General features: G+C 39.9%; 1 protein-coding gene across 2 annotated transcripts in view; it reads left to right on the top strand.

The window, feature by feature from the left end:
* LOC122793164 (coronin-2A-like) overlaps positions 1–20,316 on the top strand; it is a 2,539,836-nt gene that overhangs the window by 2,348,381 nt on the left and 171,139 nt on the right. For both annotated transcript variants that reach the window (XM_044060980.1, XM_044060981.1), the window contains one exon: positions 3,693–3,797. In XM_044060980.1, coding sequence (XP_043916915.1) covers positions 3,693–3,797 — 105 coding nt within the window. The remainder of the gene's footprint in view (positions 1–3,692; positions 3,798–20,316) is intronic.

The raw sequence follows: 20,316 nt of genomic DNA on the forward strand, positions 1-20,316 counted from the left end.
CAAGACTATGCATTAGTGACAAAAGATATGATACTGAAGTTGAATCCCTATCTAGTCATTTTCTAGATGCTGGCTATAATAAGAGAGAAGTGAATGAAGTGATTGGTAAGAGCAAAGAGCTACAAAGCTCGAAAGGGCAACCTTATTACTTGGCCCGCAACAGTGAAGTAACTTCTCAGCAGTCACATAGTGGAAATATAGATAACAGAGGGATCAGATTTCCTTAACTTTTAGCAATGATGCTAAAGAAATATGTCAAGTCATCAGAAATTATTTTAAAATATTAATAGCTGATCCTAATACCAAAAAGATAGTTGATGATTATCCCAAACTTTAGTTTTAAAAATAAAAATAACCTGAAGAGACTTTTATGTGATTATACCTCTTTAAGGAATCCAAAACAGTGCACTGGTTGATTAGGAACGTGTCCTTGTAGGAAGTGTAAGGCTTGTGGTTATATTAACAGTACTGGCTCCTTCCAACATCTGACTGCAAAGAGAACTTATACTTTTATAAAATGGCTTCCGAAGATTGCTCTAGCTGCAGTCTTGTTTATCTAGCAACATGTGAGCAATGTATCTGCTTTTATATCGGAAAAACTAATAAAGCATTTAAAGAAACAATACTTCACCATGTAAGTGATACACATTTACTAAATAAATACAATGCATTAGCCCAACAAGTTAAAATGAATTCAAAACATAGATTTTGTTTTATGGTAGTTCAGCTGGTTGCAAGAAACATAAGAGAAGGGGACATGAACAATCAGACTGAATTTGTGGAAATGGGTTGGATCGCTAAGCTGCAAGCAGACAAGGAACCTGGGCTTAATAGCTTGGTTCCTTTAAAACCAGCACTAAGAAGGCAGATATTAATGAGATAGGATTGTTTTTATTGGCAGTTAGTTCTTCAAAATACCTTTGAAGAGCAGGAAATATCAGGATCTGAAGAAGGCTAGTATATCCAAAAGCGCTTGTCCGTGTCCGTTGCTCTGTTTGGATTTTATTGATTGTTTTATTTCCTGTTCAATTGGATTTTACTCTGATTCATTTATTGTTTCATATCTGGATTTCAGATTCATATTAAAGCTTTGGATTTTATGATGTTTACCTGGTAGCAAGACTTTTCATTCATGCATACACTTTTCCTTTTGGTAAGGCTTGCTTTTAATGTTACTGGCACATTTCTGTTTTGACCTTTTGACACTAGTATATGTTTAATGATTATAAATGCCTGTATTTGTTGTTACACATTGGTAAGAAATGTAATCACAACCAGGTATGCCTGTTTGCATGCTGGCATGAAAATCTGCGATCATTGACTTTCCAGTATTTAGTGATCCACTTATGTGTGCCTGTGGATTGAATAGTTTGCTGGGGAGGGTTGCAGTGAAGCAAAAGTAATTCTTATGAGATGTGGGGGATGGTTTGGGAGGGAAGGGTGAATCGAGCAACAGGAGCTTTGTTAGGAATGGGACAACTGCCCTAACAAGCTGGTAGGTGTTAGTTTTTCTCTTGTAATTCTACTCCCCAGTGTACCTCTTTGTGAAGATGTCCTGCTGTTAGCTTACTGTTATGCCTGTGTACTGAATACCAGTTTGAACTTAGCTTTTTACTGTAGATACTCATTTGAACTTTAGCCTGAGCAGCCAAGTGCTCTGGATTGTGCGGAACGCTCCGCATATGTGATCGATTAAACCCACTGTTCCGCTGTTCCGCAATGAGCAGCCATTGCTCTGCTTTTTGTGACTTTAGGCTTGCAATGATGAATGGAGTCTCTAGGGCGCCGGAACCTTAGAGCAAGAGGGATGAGCGTCCTCCCACTTTTACAGCTGCTGGTTGACAATAAAAAAAAGTGTTCACTTTCTGATACAAGCGTCTTCTCCTTTAAGGTGGACCTTGCATGCATTGTATGCACGCACACCAACGCAGATGCAAGAAAGCGACTAGTTCTTGATGGAGACATGGCTAATGTAAATAACATACACTCTGCTTTTTTAAAAAAATAGAAGGGACTGTTATTCATGTTTGAAAGTCATCTGTACAGCATACCTTTTGCTATTGTATCTAGTGATTAAAAGTGTGCCCATTTGCTTGCATGTTATGAAAATAATATGTACTGGCAAACCAGAGTTACAAGCAAAATTAACAAAGTTTTTTTAAATACAGATTTTGAATTAATGAAGTGTTTGATAAATGAGTCAGTGGAAATTAACTTGCCCTAAAAAATAAAGTACTAAATTATTTAATCTTGCATTTGTTCTGAATGTAATTTGGAATTTGGCAAAGCAATAGAGCGTCTTCTGTGTGGCGACGTGCGTGAATGGGCGTTCCTTCGTTGAAGGTTGTGCGTTAGGCCCAGCAAGCCAGTATGTAAAAATCCACTGCCAATCATTAGTAGACCGGAGTTCTGCTGTGGCGACCCCTAACCGGGAAAAGTCGAAAGAAGACTAGGAATAAAAGATTATGAGGATAAAAACTGAGCAATACAAAAATGCAAACTCATCAGCATTTGAGGAAGGATTATTGTTCTCATGGAAATGGATTAATGAAAGTGGAACACAAATGAATAGCTTGTAGGCTTGTCATGTCTTTTTTTGTCAGATGATGAAAAAGATGAAAACATGATGGTTAAAGCACTTAACAATGCATAATAATTTAAACCGAGAAAATTGTGATTGGTAAAATAACTTTACACCTAGTCAAAGGATGTTTGTATTCTTGGGGTATTAGCAGGGCATTTGATACATATATATATGTGTGTGTGTGTGTGTGTGTGTGAGACAGATTTGGGGGTTCATGCTTCAGCTTGGGAATGGAGTACTTTTCTGAAAGAACAGAGTTTTTATTATTTGAAAAAATCAAGAAGTTCCCCAGGAGGGTTGGTCAAATGGAAAAAATGATTGGAGTTAGCAGAGTGAGAGAGAAGATGCAGGTATTTTTGGGTCTGGCATGAGGGTGAATCATAACTTGGGAGAATAGGAGAGAAGCCAGGTAGAAAGAATTTGTTGTTTATGACTAACATGAATAAAGGAACTAGGGGTAAGCAGCTGCCTAGCTAACCTGACTGTGATACAAAATGTAGTCTTTTTACTTATGATGGTAAAGGTATCTTTACCAGGTTGTGTGCATCATAATAAATGGAAATAGGTCACTGCTGTCTGAAGCACACTGTCTGTATATTGCATTTTATCAATGGTTTCTGCTGACTGTTTTATTTGACGTGTGTTCTATTGAATTTTAACAATATACAGTTTTCACTTAGTACTTCTGGCAGAAAGCCCACTTCAACCAAGTCCCACGGAAATGGTGCATTTTCGCGCAGTGCAAAAATAGGGTGTTCCACATTTTGACTGTTTGTCACACATTGCTAGGGTCTGTGTTCCACTTTGGCCTCTTAAGAGGTTGAGACCTATGACTCTAGCTCCATAGACTCCTTATAGCCAATGAGGCTAAAATAAAGTCAGACCTGTGGATCTGTTGAGGTCTTCCAAACTCTTTGAAAAAATTGAGATCAGATCATTGTTCAAAGCACAGAAATGGTGATAGGATCTTCTTTTTAGAACCACTAATTAATAAGTCAACTGTCAGTAATTGATACCTCATGTTTTAAAATTGTGTCTGATTTTCTGTTTTATGTCTTTGGTTTATAAAGTATGATTTATTTCTATTTTATGTCTTTGGTTTCTAAAGGATGATTTATCTCAACCTTTGCACCAGGAAGACCTGGATGGAGCCTCTGGCATTATTTTCCCATTCTATGACCATGATACCCACATGTTGTATGTTGCACCAAAGGTAAGTTCTGGAAGTTAATTACACTCATTCTTTTAGATATTTTGTGTCTTTATTAATATTCTAGTTCTATTACATTTGGTTTTAAAACAATCCTATCTCATTAATTTCTGCCATCTTAGTGCTGGTTTTAAAGGAACCAAGCTATTTATTTGCATTCCTAAACTGAGGCGTTGTTTTATTTTGGGGAACCTAATGTATCTTAAGTTTAAAGCTAATTAGACATGATAAGAGAAAAGCACCTCAGAAGAGATATTATCGGTCAAGAGACACAAAAGGTGTTGTAGGACCAGAGACATTATAAAAATGAATCACATTGCACACGTAGTTATGCAATATACCATGAAAAACATTTGCTGGTTGGTTTTACTTGTTAAGTTTTAAGTTACCCTGCATGTTCTAAGGGTCTCTCTACTCAGCCAAAAAAGGTAAGGAAAACAAGTTGACCACTGATGGGAAATCTCCAGATCCACTGGGGGTGAGAATCATCCTAGGGTAGCATCATACAGGCAGAAGTTAGGGCTGTTTGTACCCTTGTCACTATCCCAACTATGAGGATTTATTTGCTGTGAGTGACCTAACCACTTCTCTGGTGGTGACATGAGCACTTACATAACCACAAAGACTGCCTATGCCTTTTATTCTGCACACTCATGCTGTTCCCCATGTGCTGGAAAGGGCTACTGTCATCCACTTGGGTGATCATGCCCCGCAGTCACCCTGAACTGACTCCCCTCATCCTGACACTCCCTGCCTTCCAACAGATGCTATATCAGTAGTACAATGTTGCAGGCTGGTTGAGACCACCAGCCCTCCCCCTCAAAGGATGGATATGCCCAACCTCCCTACCTGCACAAACACCTGAGGCACTAACCTAACTCCAATTAACTGGGCAGTAGGCAGAGCTTTATCCCTGTATGCTTTCATTGCAGGCTAGGTTCTCTTGATTTTTGTCTTTAGTAAGTGATTTAAAATTAAATGTGTTAGTCTTAAAAGAAAAAAAGCATAAATAGAAAGTCATGTTAATTTTTATTTAATTGCAATATTCATTAAAACGTCTCAGTTTTTTTTTAGTGAGGGGGAGACATAACAGTTTGGATGTTTATCACAACAAAAGTGGAATTTGTATACCGGTTCAGCAGCGGATCTTTGTCACAAGCTGTTAGCAGCGATTACTTACTACAACTTACCTCAACCCAGATTGTACCGTGGTTGCTGTCTTTGGGCTTTTTCTTAAGTGTAGAATTTAGTGCTGTATAAAACAGTACAATAGCTGAATAGATTTTGCAAAATGTTGCCTGGAATAGGAACTACAGAGGTCTCCTTTTAGGGAGGCATTCAATTTGTCGAGCTGGAGCTGAACAAAGTATTGAATGGAATAAACTGCAAAGTGAATATTAAAATGCCAACCCGGCAACAGGACCCATGTTAATGCTCATTTCCTTGGTCCGCTATTGTTAATGAAGGGGTCTTGGGCTTACTGTCCATGTAGAACCTGTGTTAACAATTGCTTATTGGGTTATGAGGAGGAGGAGGCGAGTTCCACTGAGTTTTGATGGAATTTCATTGCTTGACAGATCCTTTTTTGAACCTATAGCATGTCCTGCCTGTTTATGTTAATAGTTTAGCAAGTCATTGTTTTAAAGTATGTGCTTTCAAATTTCCAGATATAGACTAACAAAACCAACAATAGTCTGTTGTCTTGTAGAATATAATGAACCAGATCCAAGGTATGCAAACAAAACTTTCTGTTCTTGAGTGGGTTCATATACATCATGATCAACAAACTTCAGATGTAATTTTATCACCTGATAGAATACAATGAAACAGCCATGTTTAAAAGATGTTTTTGTCTGTATTTTGGACAATCTTGCTGACCTCAGCTCTTGCTGATTATTTATAACACTCAGATACACACACACACACACACACACACACACACACACACACACACACACACACACACACACACACATTATACTATTTATTCCTCTCAACTGCTGGTCCATCTATCAAGCATTTAGCTCTCTTTTTTTTTATAAAACCATCCCTTCAGTGAAAAAAAAACATAGACAGAATAGACCAGTGAGGATAAGATACAGAAGTATGTGTCACATTGTCAGCCTAGCTATATGTAATTTTGTAAATAATTATATGTCATTTGAGAATATTGATATGATTTATATAGAAATGTAACAAATGGAGACACTGCCAGCACAGCTCTCTGGAATTTTGTAAATAGTTATATGTCATTTGTGAATATCAGCAGGATGCAATTGCATGTGTTACCACTATATTAGAATTGTATGCCATATTGCATAGATGTGTGCGGAAGAGATATTTTTATGCACTGTTGTAACAGTTTAGATATATATTTTAACAGGAGATGGACCTGCAAAATTTAAGAATAGTTGAGGTTAAGTTACTTTATAGATGGGCCATAAGCAAAAGATGTTATCTCTCAGTTTCAGTGCAGTAGCAGACACAATGTCTAGAGCTAGAAGTTTTTTTGTATTGTCTTGAAAGAGAAATAATTGCTAGGCTTGAAATGTAGAAATATTTTATTGTTTTATAACTTCCAGGATCTGCAAACATCTGAGAGAGATGTATTTTTCTAAAACAAAAAAGCAACAAAAAAGGTAATCCACACATAGTTTATTCACGTAAGTGCTTTCGACTGGAACCTGCAGCCTTCTTCAGACAATTATCAATGTTAAGTTGTCTATCACGCCTTCATTCTTGCTGGATGGGTTTGGAGCCGATCCTCGGCTCCGACTTGGCCTTTTACTAAAGTTCAAGAGCTATTTACCGGCTGGAGGCCTCCCCTTATCCCACAATGCTAGGCGTCAGATATCCAGATCTCGTTTGCCGCTTCAGCTACGAGGTTGCGTTTTTTACCGGCTCCAGGTCATATAGTTCTTTTACTACTATTTTACAGTCAGAGTTGTTGCTATTTTTAGTTTTTCTTATATATTAGTTTATTAGATCGTGTTTCCCCTTTAGACCCACTTAGGATCTCCATTTTTCTGTTGTTACAGTTTTTTCTCCCCCCCTCCCTTGGGGTAGTGGTTAGGCCTATCTCTTTATAGTATTGTTTTTTATATATATATATATATATATATATATATATATATATATATATATATATATATATATATATATATAAAATGTTTGTGTTAAGTTTTTGTTATTTATAACTGTTGTAGTTGTAGAGGTATAGTATTGTTAGTTCTAGTGTGTGTGTGTCTGTGTTTAGTGTTTTAAGCACTAATAAAACCAATAACCAAAACTTCTTGAATATGAATTAAATCCAGCTGAATAAAGTATGGAACACCAAGCTTAGCGCTTTCATTCACTTTATTTAACGTGAACTTCATCAGAAACAACTCTCCCAGACATTAAAGCACTTTAAATATTAAAGCAATAGTCACATGTTCAGTGATGTCATTAATTGATTAATTCCATTAGAATAAAATTGAATTGAATTCATACATTCACTTATAAAAATGTGCATACTAAATTACAATATAAAAAACAAAATAATATATATATAAATAGATATATATAAAAAATGTATATATAGCGATAAAAATTCATTTCATTTGTAAAAAAACATTTTATGTTGACTAAATCATTCAGTCCTGGAGCCTGATCTGCTCCTAAATACACTTGCCATATAGATTCCTTACATTCCAACAATAGTTTGTTATCTCCAGTGAATATACTGTTGTCGACACTATCCAAAACAGAAAATACAAACTTTTTGAAATTATTACATTTAGTAGAATGCTTGCCCAGCGCATTCATCATGTTCTTTTTTTTGCTAGCCAAAATGTGTCCACTAATTCTTTTTCTAAGACTTCTTGTAGTCATCCCTACATAATAGCTAGGGCATGACTGGCACTGGGCTAAATATACAATCATTTCACTGTTACAAGTGTAGTACTTTTTAGACCAATGTGTGATATTTAAATGTGAAAAATAAACTGAAGAATAATTACTTATATATCTACACTGTTTACAATGATGGCATGCATACGTGCCCTTAGTGTTAATATTAGCTCCTTTGTTAATAACACCTGTAACTACTTTTTTCTCTAGCAGGCACTTAAGATTTACAACTTTTTCATCTTCAAGAAGTTTTGGTTATTGGTTTTATTGGTGAAGTTACTTTGTTTTCGTTTCGTGGTTGTCCTTTAGTTTTGAAGATTGGATTATTCAGTTTTGGTTTCAAGTATGTCACAGGACACACTACTCAATTTATCTATCCATCCAGTCCCAGACGGATTTGCTCAGTTTTCTGAGCAAATCACTAGTGTGATAACTTCAGCTATTCAAAAAGGGCTTGAAAAAGTCAGTGCTAACAACGTTGCGTTTTGTGGAAGTCAACAAGGAAGTGATTCTAGTCGGATGTTTTTTTCCAACACACCGGATGCAGAAGGTGACGACAGTATGTCTGGTGAGCCTTTGGTGGGTCCAAATAGTGTGCTGGATTATATTTTGCAACAATCGACGAATCCCTTTTCGAATATTCAAAACAATAAAGCAACTGATTCAGTGAGTACAGAAGCAGATTCTAACGCGAATTTGTTATCCGTTCAAAAGAATTGTAAGCAGACTATATATGACTTAGAAAAACTAACTTTGAAGTATGTTATGTTAGATATTGAAATTAGCTACCTAACTGAGTGCATAAAAAGGAAATGCATACCACAGGGGCTTAGAACCAATAAATTTCCGAACTGTGTCTCTTTTGGAGACAGTTTATTCAATGATTTAGTGAACTTGTTTAACGATTTTGGCGTTAAAATGGTGATTATGCTCACAGAACATTATACTAAACAAGTGGAAACCATCAAAAATCAAATGAGTGACTTGGACAAAAAAGTTAAGAACTTTCCTTGTTTTTCCATGTTTAATAATTTGTATTGCAGCATTACAGCTAAAGCGGACAGACAAAGGGCAACAATAGTGGCCAGGAAGCAAAAGAAATTTAAGCGTGACATTTTGGCTTACGCTAATAAGACTGCTTATACTGTTAACACCATATCTTTGACTGTTCGTGAATGTGAAACAAACAGTATTTGTGTTAATGCTGAAGGGAACAACAATAATAATGTTAGCAGTACGAATGGGAGTGTTGATAATAACAATGTGAAAAATCCATCTGTTACTAAAACCGTTGTTAATTGTGACAAATGTTCTAACAATTTAAATGGTGAAATGGTGGTTGCACATTTAGACACCACTGCAAGCACTAACAACAACACTAACACTAACGAAGGAGTAACCAACACGGTGCCTTTTTTGGTGGACAAACAAGGGAATAAGAGGGCACCCACTTGGTCCAAAGTTGCTCAGAATCAGCCCAAAGGCAGGCTCAGGAACAAAAAGAGATGGTAGATGAAAGTAGTTTGATTAACTATGACATACAGATTCACAATTTATCTACTACAGCTCTTTCAGTTTCTACAATTAATCTTTTGAAAAAGGGATTTTCTTTTATTCCCTCCAATTCCTTTAATTTGGCTAGGACTATTATAGATTTCAGGTTAACTTTGAGGAAGCTAAACTTGAAATACATATTGCAAGACATTAATTGTACTACGCTACACACAGTGCCAAAAAAAGCAAGTACTTATAATCCACCATTAATTGGTACATTACAAGTATTTCAAAATATGTGTGAAGGAGCCATTAGAGACATCCTACCTAGGAGACATGAAAAGAATTTAAAATGAGTCAGAAATTGAAGCTTTGAAGGCACTAAGGGACAATAGTCAAATAAGACTGATGAAAGCGGACAAAGGGAGTAAGATAGTTATAATGGATAACACACAATATTGTGAGTCCATGGAAAATCTGTTATCAGATGAAAACACCTATCAAAAGGTAGATATTACTTTCATCAAGAAAAGTTATTTAAGATTGGATACATTTCTGTTTGACATGTTTTGTCAAGGTGAGTTAGATTGCCAGAGTTACAGCTTTTTACAGGTAGAACATCCAAAAATGGCTGTGTTGTTTGGTATTCCAAAACTGCAGAAAAACATGTCTAATCCCCCCTTTAGGCCTATCATATCAGCTAATAAATCTAAAACCGAAACTCAATCTGTTTGGTTGGATTACATTTTAAACCCAATAGTTCAGAGTTCTAGTTATTATTTAAAAGACTCCTGGCATTTGTTAGAACTATTAAGAGATTTAACACCATCAAGTACAGATCTCTGCATGGCATCATTGGACGTTCAGTCATTGTACACTTGTATTGATCAAGAGAAGGGTATTGAATATCTGAGAGAATATTTATCTAAACATAGTAATTTAAACAATGTGAAGGTCAACACTGTGTGTACTTTAATGGAATTAGTATTGGACAACAATTTTTTTACATTCAATGGAAATTTTTACAAACAGATTTCAGGTGTTGCAATGGGTGCAAGAGTGGCTCCATCTTATGCCAATTTGGTAATGTCAGATTGGGAAAGTACCTTTATTGAAAACTGTTGTTATAGAAATAAGATTATTTTTTATTGTCGTTACATAGACGATTTGTTTTTTCTTTGGCAAGGTACTCTAGATGAGTTTAACATCTTTGTGAGCTATTTAAACTGTACCACCGATTTTTTTAAATTTTCAGTAGGTGGTTATGGATCAAGTTTAAACTTTCTTGATCTCAATTTGTATTATGATTCCACAGCTTAACAATTCTGTAGTAAAATATACAGAAAATCTACATTTGCTAATCAGTACCTGCACAAAGAAAGTATACACCCGTTACACATGAAAAGAGGAGTCATTAAGGGACAATACATAAGGTTGAGTAGATTGACATCGCATGATAGTACCTTTTATGACGAAGTGAAAACATTGAGAACTTTCTTTTTGGGTAGAGGTTACCATTTTTCATGGTTAGAGTCTATTGAAAGAGAAGTTATAGCGTTGAGAAACAACAAAGCCGGTCCTATTTTGACTATGTGTTCATTGTCTTCTACAAGTAATATTCCAATTGAAAACAAAGAATTTATTAATGCTTTTGTTTTGCCCATTTCTAATGAAATGTGGCTTATCAAAAGAATTAGAATTGACAATTGGAAGATAGTGTTAGGCAACCAGGAATTGGCTAAAGTTATAGGTATTAGACCTAATTTTATTTTTAAAAAAGTTGTAAATCTTAAGTGCCTGCTAGAGAAAAAAGTAGTTACAGGTGTTATTAACGAATGAGCTAATATTAACACTAAGGGCACGTATGCATGCCATCATTGTAAACAGTGTAGATATATAAGTAATTCTTCTTCAGTTTATTTTTCACATTTAAATATCACACATTGGTCTAAAAAGTACTACACTTGTAACAGTGAAATGATTGTATATTTAGCCCAGTGCCAGTCATGCCCTAGCTATTATGTAGGGATGACTACAAGAAGTCTTAGAAAAACAATTAGTGAACACATTTTGGCTATTAAAAAAAAGAACATGATGAATGCGCTGGGCAAGCATTCTACTAAATGTAATAATTTCAAAAAAGTTTGTATTTTCTGTTTTGGATAGTGTCGACAACAGTATATTCACTGGAGATAACAAACTATTGTTTGAATGTAAGGAATCTATATGGCAAGTGTATTTAGGAGCAGATCAGGTTCAAGGACTGAATGATTTAGTCACCATAAAATGTTTTTTACAAATGAAATGAATTTTTATCGCTATATATACATTTTTATATATATATATCCATTTATATATATATTATTTTGTTATATTATTTTGTTTTTTATATTGTAATTTAGTACACACATTTTTATAAGTGAATGTATGAATTCAGTTAAATTTTATTCTAATGGAATTAATCAATTAATGACATCACTGAACATGTGACTATTGCTTTAATATTTAAAGTGCTTTAATGTCTGGGAGAGTTGTTTCTGATGAAGTTCACGTTAAATAAAGTGAATGAAAGCGCTAAGCTTGGTGTTCCATACTTTATTCAGCTGGATTTCATTCATCTTCAAGAAGTTTTGGTTATTGGTTTTATTGGTGAAGTTACTTTGTTTTCGTTTCGTGTTTTAAGCACTAGTTTAACTTCCCTTGGTATCTCTTCTATTATGTCTAAAGATACCAAGGTTTCAGGTTTCAAGAAGTGTGACTCGTGCTGTCAGAAGATGTCTCTGACAGACGGTCACACTTCTTGTGTTTATTGTTTGGGCCCCCTACACCTGCAGAACTCTTGTTCGGTCTGTCATGCTTTCAGTCTGAGAGTCCTACAGGTGCGTAGGAATAAACTCACTTTGAGAGGCTTGTTAAAGCCTGAAGAATCCCCGGCTAAGCCTTGCCAGGGAAATCCTTAAAGCCCGCCAAACCGTCGGCTCCCTGTTCAGAGCCGACCCCGAGTGGAGCTTCTGCCTCCTCGTCAGTTCCGGCTGGAACCGACACTTCAAGACCTCAGTCGGCTCCGACTTTGCTATCGGAGCCTTCTCTGAGCTGAAAGCATTCGAGATCCCCCTCCTTAGAGTCCGCTCGCTCAGCTCCCAGGTCCCCATTACTACAATCGGAGCGGAGCCATAGATCCCATTCCTCTCGGTCCTCCAGGCTATCTGACCATGACTTAGAGAGGGTGGTCAGTAGGCTCCTTAAGTCGCAGGCACTGGCCAAAATGTTGACTAGCCCTTCTCAACACACTGTGGCTATCCCTATTTCTTCAACAGTTCCTCCTCTGACTCTACTACCGTGTTCGGAGCCGGAGCTTGTTGGGGCTCGAATTGTCGGAACATCGGAGCCGATACCCTACCCTTCGGCTCCTTCGTTGGCTCCGATCTCTTCATTGGTTCCGTCCTTGGAGGGATCCGGGCGCCAAGACTCCCTTGTCAGCTCCGAGGGGGCGAGTGGCATCGGACCCTTGTCCGACCCCATTCTCCCTCTCGGGGCCTCGGTGCAGGTGAGCTAGGCCCTGACATCTGCCTCGGAGCGTCCCTCTTGGTGCCAGGAGGGGTTCACATCTCTTTGGAGTGGGGACCCTCTTCTCTGCCTGATAGGGGCGCCTTTGAGGTCATAAGGAGTGTGCTGACTCTAGTGTCGGCTCCACGATCGACCCCTTCGGCTCCTCCCCCCATGGTGCCTGTGTCGGTCTCTGTCCACCCTCCTAACCCCAAGCGTGAAGAACAAGCGCTCCAGGTAGCCCTATTGGGTGTATCTTCCTCTTCCGAGGCCTCCCCTGATCTCTCAGAGGAGCCCCCTCGGAAGAGAAAATGTAGGAGGAAGCATGTTGACTCCCCAGAGTCAGTCACCTCTGACACCGACTTGGAGGATTCGGAAGGGTCCCCAAGGTCCCCCTCTGAGGATGTCTCCTTTTCAGACATCCTTGAGATCCTTAAGCAGAGGGGGAACTGGACTGCCCTCAACCCTTCCGAGGATGAGTTGGTGTATCTGGACGCATTTGGTTCTCGCCCTTCCACCTCCTGGGTGTCTCCGCCTTTCGACCCCGCTCATGGAAGTAGTGGCTTGGAAGGCATGGACGGCCCCAGACACAGTGGAACCAACTCCCCGCAGGCCCACAAAATTCATTACTGCCCCGTCCGACAAACAGTTTTCCACAAAGGGTGTCCCTGTTGATGCCATGGTGGTTGCAGCAGCCACTAAGAAGGAGTTGGCTGACCCTTCAGTGCCTGTCCATCCATCTAATAAAGAATCTAGGACAATGGACAGGTACGGGAAGCGGATGTTCTCTTCAGCGACCTTTTCCATGCGATCGCTGATCTATCTGTGCCATTTCACCCGCCTTCAGAGAGATCTCCTCAAGAAACTGGGTGATACCCTTCAGGATCCATCTGCTGCGGGGTCTCAGGATAAGATTAACTCCCAGCTGGTGACCCTTAATTCTATAGTCAACTCCTCCATGCGGCTTATTTCTTATGCAGACGATGGGGCGAGTAGAGCCACAGGCACAGGCGTGGCTTTGAGAAGACATGCCTGGATGCGGTTATGTAACTTTGCTGACCCCTTTAAGGCATCCTTCACCAATACCCCCTTCAATGGTTCGGCTTTGTTCAGACCACAGGTGAAGGATACCCTTACCAGGTGTGAGCAGGAAGGCAAGACTCTCTCTACCGTGGGAGTCCGTTTTTCTACTCCTTCTAGACCATACCCTAAAGGTCAGAAGAGTGGGAAAATGTGGTTTCGCAAACCCCAAGGAGTCGTGCCTGACACACATGGCGAGTTTCCCTCCAGGGGCAGAGGAGGGAACAACAGATGCCGCCCAAGGGGCAGAGGGGGTCCACAAAATCAGGGTAGCAGGGAATCCTTTTCTGACAAATCCTTTCAGCACACCTGAGGGGCTGCCCGACTGTCCACTCTCGGAGGCAGTCGGAGGAAGATTGTCACTGTACCCAGAAGCCTGGCGACTCCTCACACAAGACAAATGGGTACAGTCTATCATATCCGAGGATTACAAAATCTTCTTTGTCCACACCCCTATGCAAATAAACAGGTCCCTTCCAGATGTTCCACCTGGTCTAAGGGAACAAGCAGTACTAGAAATTTCAAAACTGCTAGAAAAAAGAGCAATCCAGCCAGTCCCAGCAGACCAGCAAGGATCCAGGATTTACTCCAAGTTCTTTTTGGTACCAAAGAAAACAGGGGACTGGAGACCCATTTTGGATCTCAGCAGGTTAAACAAATCTGTTCAAAGAACGAAGTTCCAGATGGTCATGCTTCAGTCCATTCTGTCCTTTTTGGGTCCGGACATTTGGCTGTGCTCCATAGACCTTCAGGATGCGTGCTACTGTATCAGAATGAACAGACCCTCCAGGAGGTTTCTCCGCTTCCGGCTGGGAGCCAGTCACTATCAATTCAGAGCCCTGCCCTTTGGTCTCACCACAGCCCCCAGGGTGTTCACCAAATGCATGGCAGTGGTTACGGCTCACCTGAGATGGCGAGGATTCCAGGTGTTTCCATATCTAGACAACTGGCTCCTAACTGCTTCCACCAGGCATCAGCTAATCCGAGCCAGGGATTATACCATCCAAACTTGCTCAGAGCTAGGTATCTCCTTAAACTTCGAAAAGTCTGCGTTGTCACCTTGTCAATCTATAACCTTTATAGGCGCCATATTAAACAGAAAAGAACTGTCGGCAAAACTTCCATTAGAAAGAGTGTTAGTCATTCACCGACATGTTCAAACGTTACTACAATGCAAGAGAATCCAGGCCAGATTTGTACTGAAAACCTTGGGTCTCATGGCAGCAAAATCACATTACTTCCCCTGGCTCATTTTCACATGCGGATTCTTCAACAGATGCTTGTTACCCAATGGTCTTTTCAACAGCTTCCGTTGTCTCACAACATAATAATCTCCCAATCATGCAAAGACCACCTTTCTTGGTGGATGGTCTCCCTTCAAGTTTTTCAGGGCAGACCGTTTGTACTTCCTCCTCCGGTTGCCACGGTGACAACGGATGCCTCCCTTATCGGGTGGGGGGGGCATTTTCAGGGCAGGACTGTCCAGGGTACTTGGCAACCCCTAGAGTACCATCTGCACATAAACATCTTGGAGATGAGAGCGGTACTTTTAGCATTGCAAGCTCTTCAGGACTCTCTACCTACCGGGACTATTGCAGTTCAGACGGACAATATGTTGGTAGTGTGGTACATCAACAAGCAGGGCGGAACCAGGTCCTATCCCTTATGTCGAGAAGCACTCAGACTCTGGCAGTGGGTGATCTCCTCTCAATGGTTTCTGATAGCAGTGCACATCCCCGGGAAGTCCAACGTCATAGCAGACAGGCTAAGCAGAGCAATCCTTATGCCTCACGAGTGGTCTCTCAATCAGTTAGTAGCGGACAAAATTTTCCACAGATGGGGTCAACCTTGCTGCAACCTTTTTGCAACCCCTCTCAACAGCAAGTGCAGCGACATCTTCACTCTCTTCCCTCTCCCAGGCCATCCCCCCAGAGACGCTCTAGTTCACGATTGGCCCTGGGGTCTGCTCTATGCATTCCCTCCTTTTCCCTTAATTGCAAAACTGATTCAGAAAGCGACCGCTTTCGGATCCAGGATGATCCTCATTGCTCCTTACTGGCCTCAACAAATTTGGTTCCCATTCCTGCATCTTCACCTGCTGGAGCAGCCCTGGAATCTGGACCCAGTGCTAGACCTCTTGATCCATCAGTCAGGAGGGCTGCACCAATCCCTTCACTCTCTCAACCTCACAGCTTGATTGCTCCACTTCCAACCTTAGCCAGGCTTCCACATGTTTCTCAGTCAGTATGCGAAATCATACTTTCTTTGCACAAACCTTGTACTAGAAAGACTTATGCTAGTAAGTGGAAACGTTTTTCTTTCTGGGCAGAGGCTAGGAGGATAAACCCCTTTACAGCCCCTGTCCATAATGTTTTAGATTTTTTGGCGGAACTTTTTCGAGCAGGTTCCTCAGCTGCCACCATTAGGGTCCAATTGGCTGCTATCGCAAATTTTCACGTTAGCCTATCAGAGTCCAGTATCATGTCCCACAAACTTTGTAAGGCTTTTCTTAAAGGGACTATGTTACTTAGACCCCCGGTTAAAGATCTTCCCCTCCGTGGGATTTGAACTTGATATTACCCTCATTGATTCTCCCTCCTTTTGAACCTGCAGCTTCTTGTTCCTTAAAGTTGCTCTCCTGGAAGACTCTCTTCTTAGTAGCCATCACCTCGGCCAGAAGAGTATCAGAACTTCAAGCCCTTTGTGTTCGCCCTCCATATCTTATTTTTCACAAAGATAGAGTTTCACTCAGGTCTAATCCTTCCTTTGTGCCCAAAATACCCTCAGAGACAAATCTCAATCAGGCTATTGATCTTCCTGTCTTTTTTCCTAATTATTCAAACAGAGCTGAACAAAAGTTACACTATTTGGACGTTCACAGGCAGTTACGTTTTTATTTGGATAGGACCAAACAGTCAAGAAGATCAGATCAACTCTTCCTGTCCTATGCTGAGGGGAAGCAGGGCTTGCCAGTTTCTAAGGTAACCTTGTCCAGGTGACTGGCCTCTATTATTACCTTGATCTACCAACTGAGACATAAAGAACTTCCGTCAAAACCAAAAGCTCATTCCACCAGAGCATTGGCTACGTTGGTAGCTTTTCAGGCTAGACTTCCAATGGAATCTATTTGTGCTGCAGCAACATGGGCCACTCCTCATACCTCCATTTCACATTACAAGTTGGATATGGCCTCCAGAAGTTGAGCTGATTTTGGTTCCACTGTGCTCAAGAGTCTGTTTCGATGAGCCACCCAGGGCTAAGGTGCTAGGGACGCTGTCCCATCCAGCAAGAATGAAGGCGAGATAGACAACTTAACATTAAGAAGTTATGTACCTACCATAACGTTCCATGTTAGTTGTCTTCATCTCGCCTTCTTTCTTGCGTCCCACCCTCCATCCCCCTAGCCTGGTTAGGACCGAGAAGAATCCCTTTTGAGGCCTTCTTCCTACGGTTGACCTTGTTTTAGGTTTCGTCCTACTCTGTTTGTAGCACTGTAGGTAAATCTTTGGTGGGACTAGTGTGTTTTTTCTATGGTGTTAGCTTTTCCAAACGAGATCTGGATATCTGACACCTAGCATTGTGGGATAAGGGGAGGCCTTGAGCCGGTAAATAGCTCTCGAGCTTTAGTAAAAGGCCAAGTCGAACCCATCCAGCAAGAAAGAAGGCGAGATGAAGACAACTAACATGGAACGTTATGGTAGGTACATAACTTCTTAATATTGCACATGTCCTTTATATAACTAATTAAAACCAATTAATCAATTTACCAATGATTATTAAAACATTTGCTAAAACACTCTAATAAAAAATATTATGTACATTTATAATTACCTATTAAAGACTTTCATCTTCAAAACACTAGAAATAGAAATGGTCTCATTGAGACCTGGTGGTACAGAAGCATTTAAAAACACTTGCCACCAATATTCTTTATTTTCTAAAATTATTTTCCATGTACCCCCCCCCCCCGGACTTATTTTAACCTGCTTCAATACAATAAAAGAGAAGGAGTGGTCACTAAATTGTTGTAGATGTCTATATAGGGCATTAGTAAGTTTACACTTGGAGATCTCATAGAGATGTCCATATATGTGTTGCTTTAATTTCCTTTCTGTCTTGCCTATATAGGCAGAACAAATGGAACATAAGACAGCATACACAACCCCCTTAGATCCACAATTAAAGTGGCCATTGATAGTGATAAACTTATAACCCAACTAAACTTTGTGTTTTTCTAAAATATTTGAGCAATAATTGCACATCCCACATTTCCTCATCTTCCTAGTTTTTGTCCTGTCATCTACCAGTGAGTTACACCAATCTTTTAAACTTCTATCTTTTTCATATGTAACCTTAGGGGCACTTCCCAAAATATTACTTATATACTGGTCTCCTAAAATTAAGGACCAATTTTTCTCCAGTATACGTCTTGATGATACACTATCCTTAATATAGGATATAGGTGGCAATCCACTGAGCACAGAAAAAGTCATCAGAGATCTGGGGACCCAGGTTGACAGTAGCCTTGACACTCATGTTGCTAAAGTAGTTAGGAAAACCTTCTATATCACCCACCTGATCATGAAGGGATTCACATCTAGATCAAGGGAGGTAATCGTCCCCCTGTACTCATCACTTATTAGACCTATGATTGAGTACAATGCCCCGTTCGGAATGTATCTGACCAGACACCTGCTGCAGCTTGAAAGGCCCCAAAAGTTCCTCACCAAAAGGATAAAGGGTCTCAAAAATATGTCTTATGCTGCCCGACTGAAAGAACTCCAGCTCTATTCAGTCTCATACCGCTTGCTCAGAGGTGACCTGTGCCTGACATATAAGGCCATGTCAAACCCAGATTTGATGAATATGCTTCACCTCAAAAAATCTAGATCCCTCAGAACCACAAGGGCAGGAGACTTAAACTTTGACACGGTTATAAATAGAACGTGCTGGAGGGACAGATTCATCACCCAGAGACTCCCTATGCTGTGGAACAAAATCCCGGTACATGTGAGGCAGAGCACCTCTCTGGTCTTGTTCAAGAGGAATCTTGACCAATGGATGGGAGATTGCAGATATACCCCAGGGATTACTTCAGCGTCACTGCTTGACAGAGGCACAGCAAAATGATAGGCATAGTTTTTATTCAAACTAAAGGGGTGGCGAAAGCCACATAACTATGGGCTAGGCTTATAAATGCCCTTGGGCAGATAGCCTAGTATGAACCTATGAACCTATGAACCTATGAACCTAAGTGAGAAATGCTAAGCTCTTATTGTTAATATTTAAAATAGGACTAGCAGCATTAGCTAAATTATCAGATATCACTAATGAACCCCTAACAGTGGATATAAAAAGTTTACACACCCCTGCTAAAATGTCAGGTTTTTGTGATATAAAAAATGAGACCACAATGAATCATTTCAAACCTTTTCTCACCTTTAATGTGACCTATAACCTGTACAATTCAATTGTAAAACAAACAAATCTGTTAGGGGAAAAAATATAAAAAATAAAAAACGTACAATAAGCTGGTTGCATAAGTGTGCACACCTATAAACTAATACTTTGTTGAAGCACCTTTTGATTTAATTACAGCATTCAGTCTTCTTGAGTAGGAGTCTATCAGCATGGCACATTTTGACCTGGCAATATTTACCCACTCTTACTTGCAAAAACGCTCCAAATATGTCTAATTGTGAGGGCATCTCTTGTGCACAGCCCTCTTCAGGTCACCCCACAGATTTTCTGTTGGATTTAGGTCTGAGCTCTGGCTGGGCCATTCCAAAACTTTAATTTTCTTCTGGTAAAGCCATTCCTTTGTTGATTTGGATGTATGCTTGGGGTCATTGTCGTGCTGAAAGGTGAAATTCCTCTTTATCTTCAGCTTTCTAGCAGATGCCTGAAGGTTTTGGGCCAAAAGTGACTGGCATTTGGAACTTTTATAATTCCCTCCACCTTGACTAAAGCCCCAGTTCCAGATGAAGAAAAGCAACCCCAAAGCATGATACTGCCACCACCATGCTTCACTGCGGGGATGGTGTCCTTTTGGTGATGCGAAGTGTTGTTTTTGTGCCAAATATACCTTTTGGAACTGTGACCAAAAAGTTCAAACTTTGTCTCATCAGACCATAACACATTTTCCCATATGCTTTTGGGGAGAATTGATGTATTGTTTTGCAAAGTTTAGCTGGGCCTGGATGTTTTTCTGTGTAAGAAAATTATTCTGTCTTGCAACCTTAATCCATAGCCCAAACATGTGGAGAATATAGGAGATTGTTGTCACATGTACTACACAACCATTACTTGTCAGAAATTCCTGCAGCTCCTTCAGTGTTGCTGTAGGTCTCTTGGTAGCCTCCCTGACCAGTTTTCATCATGTCTTTTCATCAATTTTGAAGGGACGTCCAGTTCTTTGCAATGTCACTGTTGTCCACTTTTTGATGACTGTCTTCACTGCGTTCCATGGTTTATCCAATGCTGTGGAAATGTTTTTGTACCCTTCTGACTG

This window comes from Protopterus annectens, chromosome 2.part0 (assembly GCF_019279795.1).
Source record: "Protopterus annectens isolate FY-2018-M chromosome 2.part0, PAN1.0, whole genome shotgun sequence".
Taxonomy (NCBI): domain Eukaryota; kingdom Metazoa; phylum Chordata; order Ceratodontiformes; family Protopteridae; genus Protopterus; species Protopterus annectens.